Source organism: Mytilus californianus, unplaced genomic scaffold, assembly GCF_021869535.1.
Source record: "Mytilus californianus isolate M0D057914Y unplaced genomic scaffold, xbMytCali1.0.p SCAF_1, whole genome shotgun sequence".
Lineage (NCBI taxonomy): Eukaryota > Metazoa > Mollusca > Bivalvia > Mytilida > Mytilidae > Mytilus > Mytilus californianus.
The window spans coordinates 110,763,338-110,785,515 of NW_026262581.1; the positions used below are offsets into that span (position 1 = coordinate 110,763,338).

Sequence of the window (22,178 nt, forward strand, 5' to 3'; positions counted from 1 at the left end):
CTTTATAGCTTACTGTTCGGTGTGAGCCAAGGCTCCGTGTTGAAGACCGTACTTTGACCTATAATGGTTTACTTTTATAAATTTTGACTTGGATGGAGAGTTGTCTCATTGGCACTCATACCACATCTTCTTATATCTATTGTCGTGCTGCGCATGCTCACACTTGTTATTTAAAGTATCGTGAAACAGTAGTTATTTGACGGATCCAAAAGTGATCAAATGTTACATCCCATCACTATCAAGCCACTGCCAAAATATGAAGTCATTCGTTTTATAGTACGTGAGAAAAGTATTGCGAAAATAATTGGACCAACGGAAAGACGAACACAGTGAATGCATTAAAGCCCCTATGAGTGGTGGTATAATTAGGTTGAATGAGAAGTAGGGGAAGAAACTGATACCAGTTTTCCCTCGTATCTTTGCAATAAGATGGGAGTAATCGCTCCCTGTTCCGCTGCCTATAGTTAGCTATATATATATCTTTGCCTTGCAGACATATCTATACCGAATTGATCAATGATAATCCGCCCATGACTTTGTTAAATTACAGAGGCGTTTTGTTATTTGCATTGCGGGATAGGGTCATGAGGTGCATACGTATTTAGATAAAACTCCTGGCAAGGTCGAACAAAAGACTGGTAGTTGCCGCAGCTTTCAAAAACAAGCGGTATATACGAGTAAGAGCAAAAACTCGAAATCTACCCGAGTGTCTCTGGTTTATGAACAATGGGATGATATATAGAAAATGTCGCAAAACAAGATTACGTCAGAATTTAATCAACTAATTTCATATCTTAAAAAAATTCAATGTTAATATAAACATAAGAATGTCATGGTTTGTTACATAAACAATGATAAAAAATATAACAATATGCATGGTCTAACAAGTGAAAAGACATAATCATAATAGTATAAAATATAAATTCAATAGAACTAACAGCAGACCAAAATGTATCAGTATAACACGAATGCCCGCGTTCATGGCAAAAAAGATTCTAACATGGGTCATGATTTTTAAACTACAAAATGCAAACATATAAAAAAAATGCTCAAATAGTTGGAGAAATGCGGTTTCTGATTAAAAATCATTGTAAACTTTGAAAATACTTTTTTCGAAATTTTGTTGATTGAAATCAAAGTTTTCAATGAAAAAAATTAATCAGTAAGTTGTGTTTTTTTATTATCGTTCGTGGTTTTCATTTTACGATAAAAAAAACCGTGACTCTAAGAAACCTATATTGCGTCAACCATTTATGAGTAACATTTACCAGATTTATACAGCTATATTTCATATTCAGAAACCTAAGAGAACAATTGACGAATTGGTCTTGTTAAATTTTAAAACAAGCAAATTCTGCAAGGTTCGTTTTGATTTTCTACCACAGCGTCAATGCCAATGTTGGTGGACTATTAGTCCCAATATGTTTCATTCGCACAGTGCCTTGGCCATTGTCAATATTTATCACGTACACGAGGATGGATTTTCAATTGGTAAGTTATAGAATGTTAAGAGATATTTGCTCTTCAGGCATAGTTGTTCTAAAATGTTTCTGGCTATTCTTTAACGCGCTGTTTTACATGTGTCCCCGTGTTTTAGGGCAATACATCTGCGAATTTGTTGAAAGTTGGCTCTGAAGGTTAATTCCCGGTGAAGGTTAAACCGAACAAGATTTTATAATCAGTAAATTCCTCTTTTCTTCTTTGAATTATTAACAGCAGTTATGTTGGCTTATTAGTAGAATATTTCAAAATAATCACCATGATAGATCAAGCAAAGTGTGGTCCTTAAAAGGATGAAAAACACTTAGACGGACGAAAAATGGTGGCAATATGTCATACTGGCCTTATGACTTAGAAGATTTTAAAATCTATATATGTTACAAAGCTGACTAGAACTATCATTTGATATATTTTTTTTCTATTATAAAATTGGTATTATTGCGTTATATGTGCAAAATGTATCTGAACTTAAAAAGTTAGTCTACAAAATTACATTAAAAATAATCTACAGTTTATAAAGTTTCCATAATACATTACTTACTTAACCCTCGAACCTATTAAATTTAAGAACGACAATAAATTAATGATGATACATGTACCCTTTAGTATAGACTCGCACGCTCCTGTGTAAATTTGCTATTTCGTACGTCAAATTTATTGACGGCTGCCTGTATTTGTGCTGCCTTTATAAGTAAATCATATGTTTATTTATATATATATAGTGAAGGCTATATTTTTCCGTCAGTTTGAATACAGTGCTCTCAACAGTAAAATTGCCCGAAAATGTCTCAAACCGAAACGTTATCTATATTAGTTATATGAAAACTTAAGTGTGCGGCACTCTACTCTGCGAAGATTTTTGTTTTCCGTTTGCACCCTGATAACTAAAATATTGGGTCCGGGAATAGATTTAAGATATTACCTGAATAATAAAATGCTTAAGGAATTTAGGTATTTACTTTTTCTTCGGTCGCCATCCGTTGATAAAATCTACTATTTTCTTGATTTCTAAAGCATTCAGTTCAGGAAACCCTTCCCTTAATAACTTTTTGTCCAATGAGCAGAGTAAATTTCCGTCTATTTGTTCGTTTGCGAGTCTTATGACAACACGGTCCTTCATTCCAATATACCTCATTGATTTAGATATTTCGTTGACAGTTAAGCCAACTAGATCATTCGGAGGTAACCATCCATCATCTATGTATTCCGAGTACTCACTATAGCTGAACTCGCTATCTCCGTGAAATCCATAGTCCCCAGATATTGCCGAGTCGTTTCCTCTATAGATATCACTGAAACCAGAATTTGACGCCGATCGTGGATACCGACGACTATCCTGATCACCAGACAACACATATGAAGCAGACCTCACGTATTCTGTTGGGAAAGAACGAGATTCTCGAAGTCCTTCATTTTCAGTGTAGTCATCAACATTGTTCGGAAATACCGAGTTGAGTGCTTCCTTACTTTGTCTTAGATCATTGATCGAGTCATGATAATTAAATACATCCATCACATTACGAATACGACGCGAGTTGTGGCTTCGAACAGTTGCATTAGCTGGGAAATTTAAATTTTTCTGAGATCTTGATTTCGTTCGGTTCCAATCAGACATTGATCGTGTTTCTAAATTTTGGTCATCGTTAAATATTCTTTCATCCAATGAACTCTTTCTTTTTGTTTCTGCGAGTGCCGTAGCTCTATATGGTGACGAATATATTTGATTTCTATTTGAATGATTTGAATAATTACTTACATTATTATCGAATTCTTCATAATCTGGTATGTTACCGGGAATTGCACTACGTACTTTACGGGCACGAATTTGCTTGGCGTTTTCTTTAGGAGCTACTGGTGGTTTTGTTCTTACAACACCACTAGTCCCGTATGGATTTTCTGAACGCAATTTTTGTTTTACCTGAGCTGGACACATATAACCATCTTCTTCATCTCCGTGGGAACCATATAATTTATTATGATGTTGTGATGACGGTGGTTGAGGTGCTGGGGGTAGTTCTTCGTAAACAACATCGCTGTAAATACCTGTTCTAGGTGAAGACGTGCTATTTGGAACGGGCGGAAGATCACGATTTTGCACCGGATATTGCCGCATCATGCCGTATGACGCTGATTTTGAGTTGTCTTGGAAATTATTTGAAGACTGATCTAAGGAATCAAATTCAGAAATAAATTTAGGGCTATTTGCTGAAGTATCAGTTTTTGCAGTTGTTCCACCGTTGTTTTCATCTTCATCTCCTACTTGAAAAAAATCTTCTAAATTCATATCACTTTTACTTAATCTAGAGGAAAATACACCCGCAGTCTGTAAAGCTTTTAAACTGGCACGTTCTTTTTTACTTTTTGATCTGACACTCAGTTTATCTAATATACCACTACCTTTTGATTTTTTGTTGACTTTTACTCTCATTGGTAACATAGGATCTGAAGTCTCATTCATATATAATGGATCTGGTATCATTTCCGTGTTCGGCGATCCTACATCATCCTGTTCAAAATTTTGGCGTTGTCGCTGTGATTTCCTACTCTTAGTCATACCCTTTACTAGCCGAATATCAGCATCAGCTTGGATTTCATACATTGCATTTCTGTCGCCCGTTGTAGAAAATTTAGCCACACCAACCACTTCTTCATCTTGAACTCCCTCAAGAATAATCATACCATTTGGTACAATAGTCTGATTTTCTTGTTCAATATCCTGTACAAGTTGTGCTTTTGCTGGTAATTTAAATGCCATGACTAGATCGTGGAGTTCGTAGACAGCGTCATAGTTACATGATGATACATCACCAACTGGACTAAAAAGACCTGTCATTATTAATGGAACCATAATTTCCTTACCCTGGTCATCAAAGCATTGTAGATATTTTAGTTCTTGGTCTTTTTTGTGATTTTTACTAGATTTAAGAATTCGTTTAAAAAACGTTCGCATGGAAGATTTTCCTTTCTTTTGGTCCATGTAGACAATGCCAGTCGTTAAAACATCTCCTGGTTTCACTTCCAAAGGCTGCCAGCTACTTGAACCATTTTCATTAGCTAGGTGATATCCAACAATGGATGTCCGTACCAAAAACTTTTTTGGTTTTACGTTTGCTATTGATTGTATGGAATCGAAATATTCAACAGCCCTTCCGTCGTCTGGTAGCACTTCAAACCAGCCTACAAGTAAACAACATTGACAATCAGATTTATATTTAAATTCTTAATAGCTTTGGCTTTGACAGGATGCGATCAGGGAATCATTCGGCAAAATCGTTTGCTTAAATTTGCAATTTAAATTTAGATTACAATCAACAATTTATCCGCTTTAAAACCGAGATAATACAAAATTAGAATCATATACTTAAGGAACCATAACGACACAATAAATGTAGGTATAACGTCATGAAACGGACATTTTTTTTGTTTGTTTGATACCCCGAGCTAGCACGAGTATGATGAATATTTAAAATATTGAAAAAAAACAAAGCACAGTACTCCGCCGTCACAGTAATTTTGATGGGGTAGCTGGTCCTAAAAAAACGTGGATGTCATGCTTATTTTTCTGAATTTCAGTATGAATTAATGTATCAGTCATTATTTATACGAGCATCGTTTGTTTGGTACATTATACTTTGAAGATATCTTTAACGAGGTGTGGATGCCTCGGTGGCCGAGTGGTCTAAGTAGTCAAGAGAAAAGTAGTCGAACTACTGTATCACTAGCTAGTCAACACTGAGGTTGTGAGTTCGAATCCCGCACGGAGCAGGTGCACTCGACTCCAATCTTAATTGACTAGGATTGTTAGTTTTCCTACCGAAGGTCGGTTGTTCTCTCCGGGCACTCCGGCTTCCTCCACCTATAAAAACTGACCGCCACGAAATAGCACCATAGTGTTGAAAGTGGCCTTAAACACCAACCAATCAATCAATCAAATAACGAGATGTGGGAACTACATTAAGAAGGCAGCAACCCAAATATAGTTACTTTCAGTAGCCTCTTTTTCAGTAAAATTGTCTTACTGTACAGTGAATATGTTACAGATACATTTGTAAAAATGGCGATTATTTTAAATTGTTTTGGTCACAAAATCATATCTCCGTCGTATTTCGAAGTAGCCCAGAATTAATTTGATCTTATATTTATAAGAAGAAAAACATTTTGACAATTTCAACTCCCATATACATATTGATCCCACATTTTGCTGCATGAAACTCTAAAAACATAATCTTAAATACTTATGTAGTGATCTGATATTTTTGGTGAAAGAATGAAATATAAAGCAGGACTTTGACATTCTGATCTGTTTTGCTCTGTCATATTTTCACAATCTATTATGGTTTGCAAGATATACTAAGCCAATTAATTAATTTTACCATTATATTCTATTTTTAGCCATGGAGGAAATTTTGTTAACTGACAGGAATAAAAAAAAACACACTTAATTCTAGATACCCTAAGGATCAATCCGGATATGTTTGGTTCAGAGAAAATGTTAGAAAAAGTTTACGGCGGCGACGACGAACGCCAAGTGATGACAAAAGCTGATATGGCCTTTTAGGCCAGATGAGCTAACAACGAAGAATGCAATTACATATACATTGTACTAATCTTTTACATGTACATTTGTTCTTTTAATACTGTTAAAAATCACCTATTCTATGGTAATACTTGATGGCGTACTCAAGTTTTTATAAGGACACTAAACTTGTTTTCATTACACCTTACAATTGTCTTCATTTATACTAATAGACTTCATTTTTCAATGAAGTAAAAATAAACTAATTATTTCTTTAAAATGGTAGTGACAAACTGAAGTTAATTACTTGGTTAATTATATGTTTAAATACAGTTTTGTATAATTTATTGAACTTGTTAGTGTTATGCTTTACTACACATACATACATGTAGGTAACAGTCCTGTGGTTAAACACTTGACACATGCTTTAACTCGTGATACATGTATAAAATGATAATGATAAGTGAGAAACGAAAGCATTGCTTTCATAATACTTACTTAGTATTTACTACCTAGTTTCCAAATATGTAAACAAGTTCCTATGATCCCAATAGATAAGGGACACGACAGTGACGATAATGTCTATATTACCAGAAACTTTGGATTACATATACTGAACTGCACAATCAACCAACTTGTCAAGAAAGAAACAATAGTATAGCGCATCATATATATTAGATTGTTCGACTGGTAACAGTTTCACAATCGGTTTTTTGACGATCAATGGATTTGAATGGGGACATATAGTTGGATCCCCCCTTTATCCTGGGTTAGGACCCCCCCCCTTTTATAAATGGCTGGATCCGCCCCTGTGTATAGTTATTTTTATCGCTGTGTTGCTGTCCCATTGATATACACCTCATCTCCTTTTATTCATATTTTTGAATTATTATTTAATTACATGGCAGATATTCAGGGATACCAAAACCCGTTATTAACTATAAACCGTATACATTTAGGTAAAGTTAAAAATACACTGTAGATATATTTCTACGTTGAGAAAGAAAATGGTATAGGTTGAACATGGTGAACATGATGAACCTTCTTGTATGCCAATCATTTCAACACTCACAAAATCAAATGTCACATTCTTATATATATATATATATATATATAGCATAATCTTTTATTTTGAGTCTCGTACGCCATATAGACCTGCTGAAATAGGGAAGTATCTGTACGAAGAGAGCAAGTTTTTTACTGTACAATTTTTCGTGTCACATACCTATATAGCAGCAAAAGTCAATTCATCAAAATGTGCTAAGTTTGACCTTTATATTTTTGACAAGAATTAAGATCAGTCATAGATTATTCTGTTATATTAAATGTCTTATCAGATCCATTGTCAGGTATTTCGGAAAAGGGGGGAAATGCCTGTCATTAGGACTGTGTTGTGGGGGCATCTAAATGCTCCAAGGAGCTCTAGGGTAATCGGTGCAATGTCATGCATTCTGGCAATTGAAAAAAAGGTCGACTTTAATAGTGTTAATGGTTTTTAAAGGGGTTCGTGTGAAACCCCTAAACGGCTGCTGGTGTACATATTATTTTGTGAAGGTTTCGCATGAGCATGTGTGTATATATTGTAACTGAATGAACTAAATTCATAAATGGGATATCAATTAGTACTTATTTATGTACATTCCTCTCCTTTAACATGATTTTCCTTTTGTCTTTCACATTTACAGTGTAGTTCAATAAGCCTTTTGTATGTCATTTCTACTATTTAATGTATATAATGGGTAGTCATTTGAGGTACTGTCGTAATTCGTGCATATTTGATAACTGATAAGTAAATTAAATCATTTGGGGATATTTGTTCGTCTTGTTCAAACCGTTTCAAACATTTAGGAATATTTGATATAATCAAATACTTCGTACGTTGGCAAACAATTAAAATTACATTAATTTTAAAACGCCTGATCAGCTAGTCCAACCGGGACATCTTCTTATTTATTGAGTCATATTTTATTTACCCGACATTTTAAAGGGACAAGCTGTCAAAATAAAATAACCATCTTAAAATTTGTTTGTAGTTTTTCTTGCCATAACACATAATTTTCGTCCAGAAGCAACAATTTGTATTTTAAAGTTTTAAAATTGATTGCTGGTATGGTTGATTTATATGAAATAAGTCCCTTAGGCTACCCATTAAGTTGTTCCAAAAAAAGGTGAGAAATTTTGTAAATCTACACGAAACATTACCACTTTCTAAAGACACATTTAAACATGTATGCTAAAATAAATCAATTAGTTCGTTAATAAAAAGTTATAAAAAAACATACCACATGACATAAATTTTACCTTTGTATGTTATTGGGATCTGAATTTCATTTTGTGACGGTAAATATTCTGCTTGCTGTCGATTCCACTGCATTCGACGTATGATGATAATTTTACGGCAACGAACTTCCAGAACGTGTAACAAATTTTCCATTTCATCTTCCGAATCTGAACGAGAGTCTGAGCTGTCACTTTTCCATCCGGGGATGTAACTTGAAATTGTACCTTTTTGAATTTTAGCCACAAATGGCATTCGGTCTCGACACAGTACTATTAAGTCTTTCAGATGTCTTGGTTTGTCATCCCATGTAATGTCAGCAATCTGAGGCGGTGACTTTCTTACTGTCGCATACACATCATCGACAGTCCTGAACCGGTCCGCCATTTTACTGACCTTAGTTACAGTGACGCCGTTTGAAATGGTTTATCTGTCCTCCATAGATCTGTTGATGAATTCAGCATAACTTTTGCCTCCTGAAAACTTCATAGTACCTTCCTGTCTTTTGCAATGAATAGGAACTGTTACACACTACATGTGTACCTTTTAATGACATGCTAAGTAGAATGTACACGGCCCAGTTGTTCTACCTGTGTGAATATTGGGTAAAATAATCCGGTACAAACTACCCATACTTTATCGATCCGGACATTTAAATGTTATATTGCATTTATTTGACTTACTGGACAATAAAGATAATATATTTCTAGTATTAATTAATCGCGTTTATGTTATAATGACAACTTTTGACCTAATCCAATACCAGCATATTTGATCCATATTATGTCTCTGTCAATACACATATTATAGATTTTTTTCTAAAGTCGGTATAAAAGTTTATCTTTACGTAATGGTTAGTCTGGACATTTATAATCAAAGGTTTTGATTACTTAACTTTTTTGGGGATTTTGATAAATTAAGTAGTATTTATCCAACAGTCAGTTGTGTATAACAAAAATAGTATATATAAAGAAGATTTGTACACCCAGTGGCGGATCCAGGGGGTGGGGTTCCGGGGGTTGGAACCCCCCTTTTTTTTGGCGATCAATGCTTTTGAATGGGGACATATGATTGGAACCCCCTTTATCCTGGGTTGGAACCCCCTTTTAAAAATGGCTGGATCCGCCCCTGACACCAATGTTACCATTAGTAGCCAGTACTTCGAGGGTATCACCAGCCCAGTAGCCAGTACTTCGAGGGTATCACCAGCCCAGTAGCCAGTACTTCGAGGGTACCACCAGCCCAGTAGCCTGTACTTCAGTACTGGCGTGAAAGTACGGATGTTGTTAGATTGAAATTTGCTGTTAAAAATTTTGGAAATAATTTTAAATTAAGGGATATATCTCTATACCGCAAAGCTCTGATTCCTTGTCAGGATTTGGTGTCCTTATTCATTTGGTTTGATCAGCTTTTCAACGTTCGTACTAGGTTTTGGATTTTCAAATATTTTGGCCTCGGTCAAAATAAATAAACATGTATTGTATTCTTCTTTGATAGAAAAAATCCATATAATTATTGTATGAGATGAAGAAATACAAAGTAAAGAATTATAAAAAAAAAAGGTTTTGGATTTTCAAATATTTTGGCCTCGGTCATCACTAAAGAGATATTAATTATCGAAATACGTATCTGGTGCAGTAAAATTGATACCGTTTATGTTATGTTTTATAGAATGAAATACGATTGTAAAACAAAATTATAGACCGAAACGATACATGTACTGTATGACAAATCTTTTTATTAAGTTTGGCAGTAATATTTGATCGATTCGAGTCTTGGTTGCATGGCGTTAAACAATTGAAATACAGATGAAATGTAGATGTCATGTAGCATTATAACCACTTATTATATTGAAACTAATTTACATGTGTATTGCCATGGAGTTGTCAGTTTCTGAATGTCTCATTGGTATTTTCCGCCTATGTTTTAAGGTCCAACTGAATTATTTTATCTCGATTTGAAGAAAAAAACATTGCTTGGAACCAAGACATAAAATGAGATAAGATACCAAAGGAGAATACTTGGTGTATGTTTGGTATATCAAAGCTTACTTGTAAATTTCATGTTTATTCAAAGATTGATTTTTTTAAACGTTATTTTTCATTGATTTTTTTTTTCATTTTCTTTCTCACTCCCTAGTTGCATGTATTTTAAAACAAGTATTCTATTTCATCAATCTTTACATTGAAAATAATAATTGCGATTAAATAATTTCTTTTTGCTTTATCAAGTTAACGAGACTGTTTAATATTTTTAGCAGTGTGGAAAAAAAAAATATATCAAAATAATTGTTGCATAATGATTATGAAATAAAAAGAAGAATCGAACAAACTAAGATAAGATAAGATAAGATAAATTGTATTTCTAATAGAGGACCCATTATAGGCATAGTCAGTACATTGATTTTTTATATCACACAATTGCAATAGACAATACACAAGAAAATAAAAAAAAGAACCACAACTGAAAAAAAAAACATTAAATATAAATTAAGATAATGTGTTTCACTATTTTATCTTAATTATTGATTGAATGTTGTTTGCGTACTCCAACATATTATAAGGATTTCGCGAAATAGAAATATGTTGAAACGGTAGATGAAACCCAAACTAATATAGCTAGTCCCCATTTTCACTTATGGTAATAGATAGAAAACTCAATTTTATTCATACACGATTGAGAAATATTTGCGGTTCTCTAAATGCAGATTTTCACCGGGTTAATATCAAACCTAATCCCGCATGCAGCTTTGGCCATCCAGTTGAAGATTGCATTCACTTTTTTTCGAGAGCCCTTTCCACAATGATGCAAGATGATGATGTTGATGGTGATTGACTGCTTAACGTCCAGCGGCAATATAATATGCATATTCAGGACGGGAACATGTTAATTTAATATGCATATTAATCCTGCTTTGTACTAGACCGACACGCTGAGCCAGATTTTTAACGTGCTAGTTCACAAGGTAACAGTCCACAGGAATACATGTCACCTTACTCGGAAACATTATTCCGACTCCGAGCCGACCAGTCTTTGCTCTTAGTCCTTAATGCCGCGTGCTTAGCAGAGAAACAGCAAAAACCAATTTTAAAGTCTTTGGTTTGACCCGGCCGGGGTTCGAACCCAGGACCTCCCACACTCGAGGCGAACATGCTAACTCTAGACCACCTAGGCGGTCAGTGAAGCAAGAGATATATTGTCTTTAGATTAGAAATATATGTTAAATATATTGAGCTCCTCATGTTTGGTGACGGAAACTTTACATTTGAGCAAAAATAATGAAATTTTGTATTCTGTACTATCATTTATCAGAAAAACACAAAGATTCAGAAAATATAACTAACACTTGAATTCTCACTCACTCAACTCCAGTCTTCTTTTATCTTATATTTCATACTTATGTTGTAATTTTCCTTGTTTTTTGTTTTGTAGTACATACATCTCTATCGATCTTGTGAGGATCACATTTACACGCTGAATAGTATTGTCCGCAATAATAAGTCTCTTTTTGTAGCGTTTATTGATCTAAGAATATGTTTTGACTTCATAGACAGTGATATGATGATGTATAAACTACTCATACACAACATTGATCGCAAACTGTACAACTCTGTGAAAAGCATCTACCAGAATTCTGAATCCTGTGTCCGATTAAATGGCAAACTTACAAGATGGTTTAACTGTAAATCCGGAGTGAAACAGGAGGACAATTTATCACCTACACTTTTTTCAATATTTATCAATGATCTAGTAAAGGAATTGAAAGATCTAGGAGTAGATTTAGATAATAGGAAATTGTCGGTTTTATTGTATGCGGATGACATAGCTATATTAGCAAAATCGGAATTGAACCTTCAATGTATGTTGGATAAACTTCACTTATGGTGTAAGCGGTGGCGAGTATTGATTAACATTGATAAGTCGAAATGTATTCATTTTAGAAAAGGAAAACCCAAACAAACTGAGTTAAATTTCACCGTGGGTAGGAATCAGTTGGAAGTAGTTAACCAGCACAAGTACTTAGGTGTAACATTTAGCTACAACAGCAGTTTTTTTGTCGAATGTGGAAATTCTTGCGAAAAGTGGCGGACGAGCACTTGGGAATATAATTGCTAAAATCCATAATATTAAAGACTTTGGATATAAATCATATGAAAAATTGCTTAACTCTTGTATTGTTCCTATACTTGATTATTCGTCTGGTGTATGGGGATACCGAAAATATCAGTCAATAGACAATATTCAGAACCGAGCTATTCGCTACTATTTAGGAGTACACATATTTGCACCTATCCTTGCTATACACGGATATATCGGTTGGATCCAGAGTCAGTATCGGCGATGGATAAATATGGTGAGATACTGGACTAGACTTATTCGATTTGACAGCAGTCGCATCACCAAACTAGCATTCAATATTGACTATGATTGTTGTAAAAGTAATTGGTATAGTGAAGTTAAGGACATATTATACCAACTTGAATTAGGACATATTTACGAATTGAAATCAGAGGTCGACTTGTTATTGGTTGAAACTAACATTTTTCGCTTTTATTCAGATATCTGGAGGAATTTCGTCCAAAACGTTTCGAAACTTTAAAAAAGTCTTTAACACTGAAAATTACGTTAATTTTGAACTTGAGTAAAATTGAGCGGTCACACTTAGCCCAATTTAGAAGTGGAATTTTATCATTAAGAGTGGAAACTGGAAGATACTCGAACGAAAGTGTAGAAGAAAGACTATGCATATTTTGTAAAAATCAAGAAACCGAAACTGAGTTCCATTTTTTCTTTGATTGCCCTTTATGTATTGAATGTCGAATTAACTTTTAACCAAGGAAAATTTCTCAGATTTGAATCATGCAGCAAAATATATAGTTCGTGCATTTCAAATAAGACGTCAGTTGCTGTATAATCCATAAAATTTAAATTATTTATATATTTAATCTAATTATTTGAACATTTCTTTTAATTTTTAATTAATTCAGAAGTATTATATTAACATTTAGTCCGTGGTATTAAGTCAAATAGGTGACTTATAGGTCCAATGGGCCGGGTGTAACATTGACTATACAAACTCTGTAATTGTGTCATATTTATTGATACATGTTCACAAGTCACTATAATAAACTAATTACTTACTTACTTACATCTCTATCATGTTTCGTCATTATTATTTTTTTTTTTGGTGTATTGGGAGAGGACGTCGCTACCATGTTGCTATAATTTGTGTCCAATCGTTTTTGCTGTTCTTGCAAAAAAAATCTGTTTAAACTTGTTTTGTGTATGCGTTATAATCTAAACGATGACACATTATTAACAAGTAGTATTGATGGAAAATGGTTTGATTGATTGGTTGTTGGTTGAATAACGTCCAGTGGCAAATATTGCATGCATGTTCAGGACGAGAACAAATAAACAATAAATAACGTGGCAATAGGTAGGTCCTGTAATAGAGGCTGTCCGGGATGAAGGTCTGGGAATTTGGACTGCAACTGGCAAATGAGGGTATATTTAATGGGGACAGAAATTTTGCCTTGCAACAGACCACCTACGGACCCCTCAAAGAGTTGTTGCAAAGGTTCTTAACGGATTGAGAGCATGGCACTCTCTTCACACGAGGCGTCGTTTTTTTAAAAAGGCATAGTTATCAAAATCATTGTATTGTTTAAATATTTTCTCAAGAGCCCTTATTATAAAGAAAAACTTTAGATGTATCTTAAAAAAATTCGACAGGAGTTCACCGATCCTTCCTATAACCAACACATTAAATCTTATATTTCTATATTGTTTCTTTATTTTAGCCGATGTGACCGTGATCTTTGACCTAAGAATCAATAGTTATTCATGGATGAATTAATATGAATTTTGAAATATTGATCCCAGAATCAAAGAGTTATTTCCTTTCCCAGTTTCTACAGTTAATATAAGTTTCGTTCTAATAAAGCAAGGGGAACTCAACATTTCATCCGGAAAGCATTTGGTTAAAAAAAAAATATTTACATGTAAAAACAATGAACTTGAACTGTGACTCTAAAATCAATAGGTTGTTTCCCTTTCCTATAACTTCCGTTGATATAAGTTTTATGGTCATAAATTTGTATTATCCCTAGGGATTTTTGATATTATCCCCATTTTTGGTATTATCACCATTTTTGATATTATCCCCATTTATGGTATAATATCAAAAATCAGGGATCGATTTACAGTGTTAAAATTCTGTTTTATTTCATAATGATGACCGTCATGATATTCTTGTACATATAAAAAGAAGATGTGGTATGATTGCCAATGAGACAACTCTCCACAGTAGACCAAATGACACAGAAATTAACAACTATAGGTCACCGTACGCATGGCAACATTTCCACCATTTCACAAGAACAGTTCACATTAGAACTGAATAAAACGTTTATGGCCTCAAAAATTTCTTTCTAGAACTATCAACTTTCAATCCATAAAATATTTCAGTCACAGTTGTTGCCTTTTACATCACCATGTGCGGCATAAACAAAAGTTGCCTTTTTATATGCATGATTAAAATTTCATCAATGGAACTTGATTGATACCTGAGTGATATTGGGATTATTCAACTTAATGTGGATCTTCCCAGTCCTGTTTGACATATATCATACTAATATTGGTGGTTCTCTTTTCAAACATTTCTATAACTATGATATGTTTGACTAAATTTTAAAAATCAAACAATCTTTTGTTTGTTTTTATAAGTAAGTTTTTCCTTTAATTTGTGAATAGTTATTCCTACTTTATATTTCACAATTATCTATTAACTCGCATAAAATAATTAAATCACCATAAAGAAAACAATACTTCATAAGTTAAGAATTGGAAAAATGTACATTAAACGTAAAGAATAAAAACTTATTTTATACAAACAATATTATCAAAATATTTATAAAAGATAAGTTAACTGTTGTGGATACATCCTCCTACTATATATAAACACACGTTTAAACGTGTATTTACTTAATTGCTGTGTAAACTTTTTTACTTAAAGTTTCTAGTCTAGTGATTACCTTTTCAAACTTTAATCACATCAATTTCAATATTCATTTTGTATACGTAAATAAGTAAATATTTTAAACTACCTTCACAACAATTTTGAATTAGATGATAGGTCCCATTACAGTAGCTTTATGACTTTGTAGGGTAGCTTTGACATCTCGCGATTGTCTCGCCATAATGAAAAGTACTTAAGTGTTTTACATTGTATTATTTAGTTTTAAAAGCATTGCCCAATATCGATCTCACAAAGATTTCAATTTTTGCTTTGTTGTGCATGAAAATAAAATTAAGACACTATATTTTTTCTATTCCGCAATAATAAAATTGAGAATGGAAATGGGGAATGTGTCAAAGAGACAACAACCCGACCAAAGAGCAGAAAAAGGCCCAAGGCCACCAATGGGTCTTCAACACAGTAAAAAAAACCCGCACCCGTAGGCGAGCTTCAGCTGGCCCCTAAACAAAAATGTGTACTAGTTCAGTGAAAATGGACGTCACACTAAACTCCGAAACATAAGCTGCCTAAGAGCCTCAAAAAGCCTGAGATATGATATACCTTCAATCGCCCAATCAGGCAAAAAAAAATGTGGTACGATTGCCAATGAGACAATTCTCCACTAAAAGACAATGAAAGTTATAGGACTACCCTCTCACATGCAAAAAATCTATATCTTTACTAATGGCATGCGTTGTATTTACCTTGGACAACAAAGGATCATTAAAGTTGAACTAACACAACAATTAAAAAAGTTCAGAAATAAAACGACACAATTACACAGAATGAAACTGTAGATTTACTGACACAATGTATCATTTGAACCATAGCAGTATCGAAGAATTGTCTGCTGTTCGGACGGTACCCTGAGTGATTGATATAATAATAATAGGGGTGATATTGTTTATCAAAAGTTAAATTGATGTAAGTATCATACGGAAGCCCATAGGGGACCTAAAAATAAATAATATTATATCATTATCTCAATATATATATTGTTATCTCGATATAATTATATCGTTATCTCGATATTTATATACATGCAGTTAAGGTGTGTTATGTAACTTGTTTTGCAAATAACTCAAAAACTTATACAGATATCAAAATTCTAGCAGAGGGTAAAATTGATCAGTACATAATGATCTGCCTCAAACTATATAAATATCGAAATAACGATATAATTTTATCGAGATAACGAAATAAATATAAGGATATAATTATATCGAGATAACGAAATAAATATATCAACATAACGATATAAATATCGAGGTAACGATATAAATATATCGAAATAACGTTTTTATATATACTCCTATATATGTACGAATATGTGAAAACTGTTGTTTCTTATTTGTGTTTGTAACTATGTATACTGTATTGTTCATTATATTTGTAAAAAATAATATTATCATGATATTATATTATGCTCCTTGTGAGCCCATTTGATGGAAATAAAGCATCTTCTTCTTCTTCTTCTTCTTCTTCTTCTATATTGAGATATATTGAGATAACGATATACTATTTTTTTAGGTCCCCTATGGGCTTCCGTAGTATCACGAAGCCCGTGGTTCCACATCAAAACATTTTTGCAAATTTACGACACAAGTTATGGGTAAAATTCGCCTTTCAAGGGCAATAATTTTTTTTTTAAATTGGACCTACAATTTCGGCTTTGTTTACCTTTTTTCTAGATCTTTCATTGTTGATCATTTTTGCTGTTTACAGTTTCACTTTCTGTCTTATAATGCCACATTTATGTTTAATGTGAAACTACTCCCATCAAGGTGAATGAATTTTTATCAAATGGCTTATTGAATAATGTAACTGTACCAAATATAAGGTTCCGTTGATAAACCAGTTAATTAATTAATGGATTTTAACTTTCTCCGATTTGTATATTATTGTGTTTTTATTCAAATGTTTTTGCGTTTCACGAAGAAAACATTGCGTTTACCATCATTGCAGTGGAACTGATTTTGTTTACATGCAACTCCACTACTGGTTGAATGGATTTCACTGAAAATAAAATTAACCAATGCATACCTCCTATTATATTTTTATTAGATTAATTCATATATGTTGCTTTCTCAAAGCACTGCGTCGGGCATCTCCGAATACACGTATAACTACTTTTTTTAATCAAAAAGTGTCGTTGAGCCTCTTGAAATGATTTTTACTTTCAACAGAAAGGTATAAAATACCGCATTACACCTTATATTATTGTTATGTCTCCGACAGAAACTAAGTGACTCTGTATAATATATATTCTTCTAAACTGTATAGTGGATTTTGGTGAAAAATTAACAGATTCGTTGTAAAAATTTCAAATAAAAATGATTTTTTTTAAATCTTGATATTTGTACTGTTTTCTATACCAAGGCATTCACTATCATTTTAATTCAATTGATTTAAGGGTTTCCAATAGCAAGGAATGTTATCTACAGACTTTTCAGACCAGTTCACAATAGAAAAGATGGATAGGAGACAAGATCTATACTAAAGCTTTGCTTTGTTTACAAAGTACTCAATGCCATCACTTTGGGCAATATCCTTCACAAATTAGTTTACTCGAAAATGCCTCCCTTCTTTAAAGATCGTCTGTACCTATCATTTATTGTACTTATAACAAACAATTGCAACTAAAATTTAAATAACAAACACGTGTTGCAGGATCTCAATATTGGCGACTTCAAGTCTTAACCTCCTGATTGTGTCTGTGCTAGTTCCCCCATTCATATATAATCCGGCTGGCTACGTTGTTACTGGTAACCTGAACATTGTCAATAATGACTGTGAGTTTGTTGATACAATAAACTCATCATAGATACAAATTGAAGGATTCAAATTTTGTACGCCAATCGCGCTTTTGGTCTACAAAAAGACTCATCAGAGTGGCCCGCATCAAAAAATTTAAAAAGGCCAAATAAAGTACGAAGTTGAAGAGCATTGGATGAGGACCTAAAATCCGAAAGGTTCTGTCAAATACAAAGTAGAATCAAAAATGTGGATAGGTCTATGAATACATATGCTACGCCGATCTTTAAAGACCCTAACGTTACTAAGCACCTGTCCTAACCCCATGGTTAATATGTTGTACCCGCAGGTAACGCCACAAACAACATCGTTTTTGTGTGAAAATCATTTTACATAAACTGGAATACGGTATTGACAATTCACTTGGAAACTCAGCATATATCTCACAACACTTACCAAGGAGGAAATCCTGAATAATCATAATCCGTCTTTCTGTGTTCCTTTGGAACTTTAACCAAAGATGAGGAACTGGATCTTCCTTCACTGTATTGGATACTTAAATGGTATAGTGTCCCTACAAACAATTTTGCTGGATCTTCCAAGTGCGCCACGAAATTTTTTTCAAAATTATTAAAATAAATTTTATCAGCAATCAAAGCTGGGCATCAGAGTTATTGTGAAACTACCTACCCTAGGAGTGGCGCGAATCAGATGTGGATACTAAAAAAATTCCAATTTATCTGATAGAGTAAATACAATCCAAGTCTCTTTCCTCTTGCAGTTGTATTAAAACATGTGATTGTTCTACCCTGTACACAAGTGTTCCCCATTCCAAACTAAAACAGTTGGTCCGGTTTTGTTTCATAAAACAGATCTAGCCATATATATACAAGCACCTCGTCTTAGTGAGGGATAAATCGTACTTTCAAACAAAATCACTCTGATTCAAACAAAAATTGTTCTGAAAACGAGATTATAAAGATGCTTGATTTCTTGATTGACAACATATTTGTTATGTTTGGAGGACGCGATTTTCAACAAACAGTCGGTATTCCTATGGGAACCAATTTTGATGATGTCCTCTCACTAAATAATTCAAAGTCTTGTGACTATCTTGACCGCATCTATCCCATCGAGCTTGAAACAGTCTGCCCCATATCTTGAGTAACATCTAGAAATTGACAATGAGGGTCGGTTGAGAAAAAAAATTATGACAAAAGAAATGTTTTAGCTTCCCAATTATGAACCTTCCGTTTCTGTGTAGCAGCATTCCAGCAGCGCCTGGATGTGGGGTATATATCTCCCAGTTGGTGCGATATCCAGAGCTTGCATTTTCTATCAGGATTTCCTTCATATAGGGTTGCTGTTCAAAAAGAAGCTATTAAATCATGACTTTTAATTGGTTAAGTTGAAATCATCACTTTGAAAATTTTACGGACGAAATAACGAGTTGTTTGACAGTTATGAAATATCTGTTTCAAAGATGACGACGGATATGTTCCAATTGTCGTAACCACAATCCCATCCTCTTTTCCTCGAATGTGATCTACCGAATTAGACTTATCACCAGGTTTGTACTTCCATCAGCCACACGAGGAGTGCCACACGTGAAGCAGGATCTGCTTACCCTTCCAGAGCACCTGAGGTCACCCCAGTTATTGGTAGGGGTTCGTATTACTCATTCTTCGATTTGTGTTTTGTGTACTGTTTGTCTTTTTGTCCTTTTTCTTTTCTTGCCATGGCGTTGTCAGTTTGTTTTCGACTTGTGATTTTGAATATACCTTTGGTATTTTTCGCCTCTATTGTTTCACATTTGTGTTAATATAAATCATAGCGACGACATTAATAAACAAAATTCACCACCAATCAATCAATATGACATCCTTATACTATTTAGAAGTATACATATTACGACTCTTTAGTACAATTTGCTTTTTCAGTTTTCATTGCTATCAATTAGAACCTTGCATAACAAATAATAATTTAGTGCGTCGATCTTTCTCCCATGCTGTATAAGATTTTATTTTATAATGGATAAGATCGTTTTTCTGGTATAGGTTTGAGAATCGTCTTTGTCTTTGTGTTTTTGTCTTTTGTTTTTAGTAAAATGTCATCTAAAATTGTAATTACCCTCCAAGTATCTTTAAACAATGTAATATCTGAGAAAGAAATATATACATGTAATAGTCTTATTATGTAAAACGTTTAAATATATAAAATGCTCTACTCTAAACACTAGTTCAACTACTGGAGCAGGAAATGAATATTTTTAACGAGTGCCTTGAGCGCGATCTTGACTTTCTATACAAATCGTGGTGTCGAATTTGTAGTTTTCTGTGTAATGTTTCACAATCTGTCAACCATCGTTTGTCTTTTCCTCATTTTATTTTAGTCATTGTGTTGTCTGCCCATCTTCGATTGATGGCCATACTCGCTTGCTTTCTTTGTACTGTCTACAAATTTTCATAAGATAAACCATTCATCATGCGTTTATAAATATATGTGTAAATATATATAGACTACAACATATCATTTGTAGAATAAATGTTAAGACATATTTCATGGCACGACGTTAATTAAATAATTATTTAATTAATTCAGTGCATATTAATTGTCCCTTGTGGTTAGACGATAACACAATAATGTCAAAGTTTAGTCAATAAATATAAATTTATATGGCTACTTTTATTACGTCATCAATTTTTCTCTCTCAACAGACCTGCACTTTTTGAGATAAATACTTAGAAAACAGCTAAACAATCAGAGGTCCAGTTAACAGTTCAAAGCGTGACATCTATTTCATGAGCTGCATACAAAATAGACTTGTGTCTCGTTCATCACTCCGGAAGTAGCACTTATAAGCAACGCTGTATGTAATGTATATTATAAATAAATGGAGTGCGTTATTAACTGTTGTTGGAATTTTAAGCTTCCATACTACCGATTCCCAGATACGGCCGGGAGGAAAAATGACACCAAAATTTATAAACACAATTCTAAAGTTACATAATGACTACCGGAGAAGTGAAGGAGCATCCAATATGAAACAACTGGCAAGTATTGTATTCAAAATCATTCATACATTTTTTTCTGAGACTTTTAGCGTTCAAATGTTCTCTGCTTCTACTTTCAGTAAGAATCTAACAAACAAAGTACCACGAGTAAATCGATTAACAAAAAGCCAGCTCATTTTCGTTGGCCTTTTACAGTAATTCCAAATGAAAACCTTTACATGTGGTTGTCGTCTCGTTGTAAGATTTGTTTTTCGTGTATTTATTGTATATCCCAACAGTAAGACTCAATGTACAAATCCCTAGTTAGACCTGTAGATGGACATTTCCGACTTCCTTTATTTGTCTGAAAATTGCCTCATTGGCAATCCGATTGTGACATTTTGACTGAGTGAGAAATCGCATGGCGGGTCATGCATGCTTACCCTGTCGATGCGTCTCGCTCTTTTTGGAGTTCATGCGATTCCCTCCGTTTTTTGTTTGTTACCTTGATTTGTCTCTTCCTAATCGATTTACGAGACTTGAACCAGAGTAAACTACTGTCGCCTTAATTTACTACATAATCGGACTTTATTTTTGTATGGCTGTATGGGAAAGTATTTTGTTTAGGTTCTGTAGTATTTTGTGTGTCTAAATGTAAATTCGTCCTAATTTTGTACAGGTTTACCGCTATTTTGGTCTTGTAAAATAAAAACAATCGGTCTACATCTTTTAAGACAGGTATGCAATTTATTTTTGAAGACTTTTAATGTAAATGTATGTATGATGTGATTTATCATAATATTATTCCAACTGTTCTAGAATTACATGTGGAATGATATTTGCTTCTTTTTGAACATAAGGGGAAACAACTCAGAACATTCCTTTTTAAAAAGGATTTTACAGTACAACAAAAATATCTTTCTATTTTATGAAAGCATATTAAAAGAGCAATCTATCGCATAGATGTTTTTCTATTCACACAACGGTTGGTTTTCCATGTATAATCTTTGCAACATCTTTACAATCTGTATCATAAAAAACCTCCGTGCCGTGAACCAAACTCTATATTATATTTTTGAAAATTGTATGATATAAACAGATATTTGTTGGTTAATA

At 33.6% G+C, this 22,178-nt stretch overlaps 2 protein-coding genes across 4 annotated transcripts in view; one reads left to right on the top strand and one right to left on the bottom strand.

The window, feature by feature from the left end:
• Positions 1-755: 755 nt before the first annotated feature.
• LOC127730618 (uncharacterized) lies at positions 756-8,893 on the bottom strand. Its single transcript, XM_052239110.1, has 2 exons — positions 8,318-8,893; positions 756-4,677 (listed from the first exon to the last, which is right to left on the bottom strand). The coding sequence occupies exons 1-2, from the start codon at positions 8,679-8,681 to the stop codon at positions 2,456-2,458; spliced, it is 2,586 nt and encodes an 861-aa protein (XP_052095070.1). The 5' UTR covers positions 8,682-8,893; the 3' UTR covers positions 756-2,455.
• Positions 8,894-20,857: 11,964 nt separating this feature from the next.
• Positions 20,858-22,178, top strand: part of LOC127730625 (uncharacterized) — a 35,037-nt gene continuing 33,716 nt past the window's right edge. For all 3 annotated transcript variants that reach the window (XM_052239122.1, XM_052239131.1, XM_052239135.1), the window contains exon 1: positions 20,858-21,122. In XM_052239122.1, coding sequence (XP_052095082.1) covers positions 20,946-21,122 — 177 coding nt within the window. In that variant the 5' untranslated portion in view covers positions 20,858-20,945. The remainder of the gene's footprint in view (positions 21,123-22,178) is intronic.

Bases quoted from the DNA above. Each gene is read 5' to 3' on its own strand.
- LOC127730618 (XM_052239110.1), bottom strand. From the start codon at position 8,681: ATGGCGGACCGGTTCAGGACTGTCGATGATGTGTATGCGACAGTAAGA. The intron at 4,678-8,317 runs GTAAAATTTATG...GTTTACTTGTAG, and splicing joins GATCCCAATAACATACAAAG to GCTGGTTTGAAGTGCTACCA.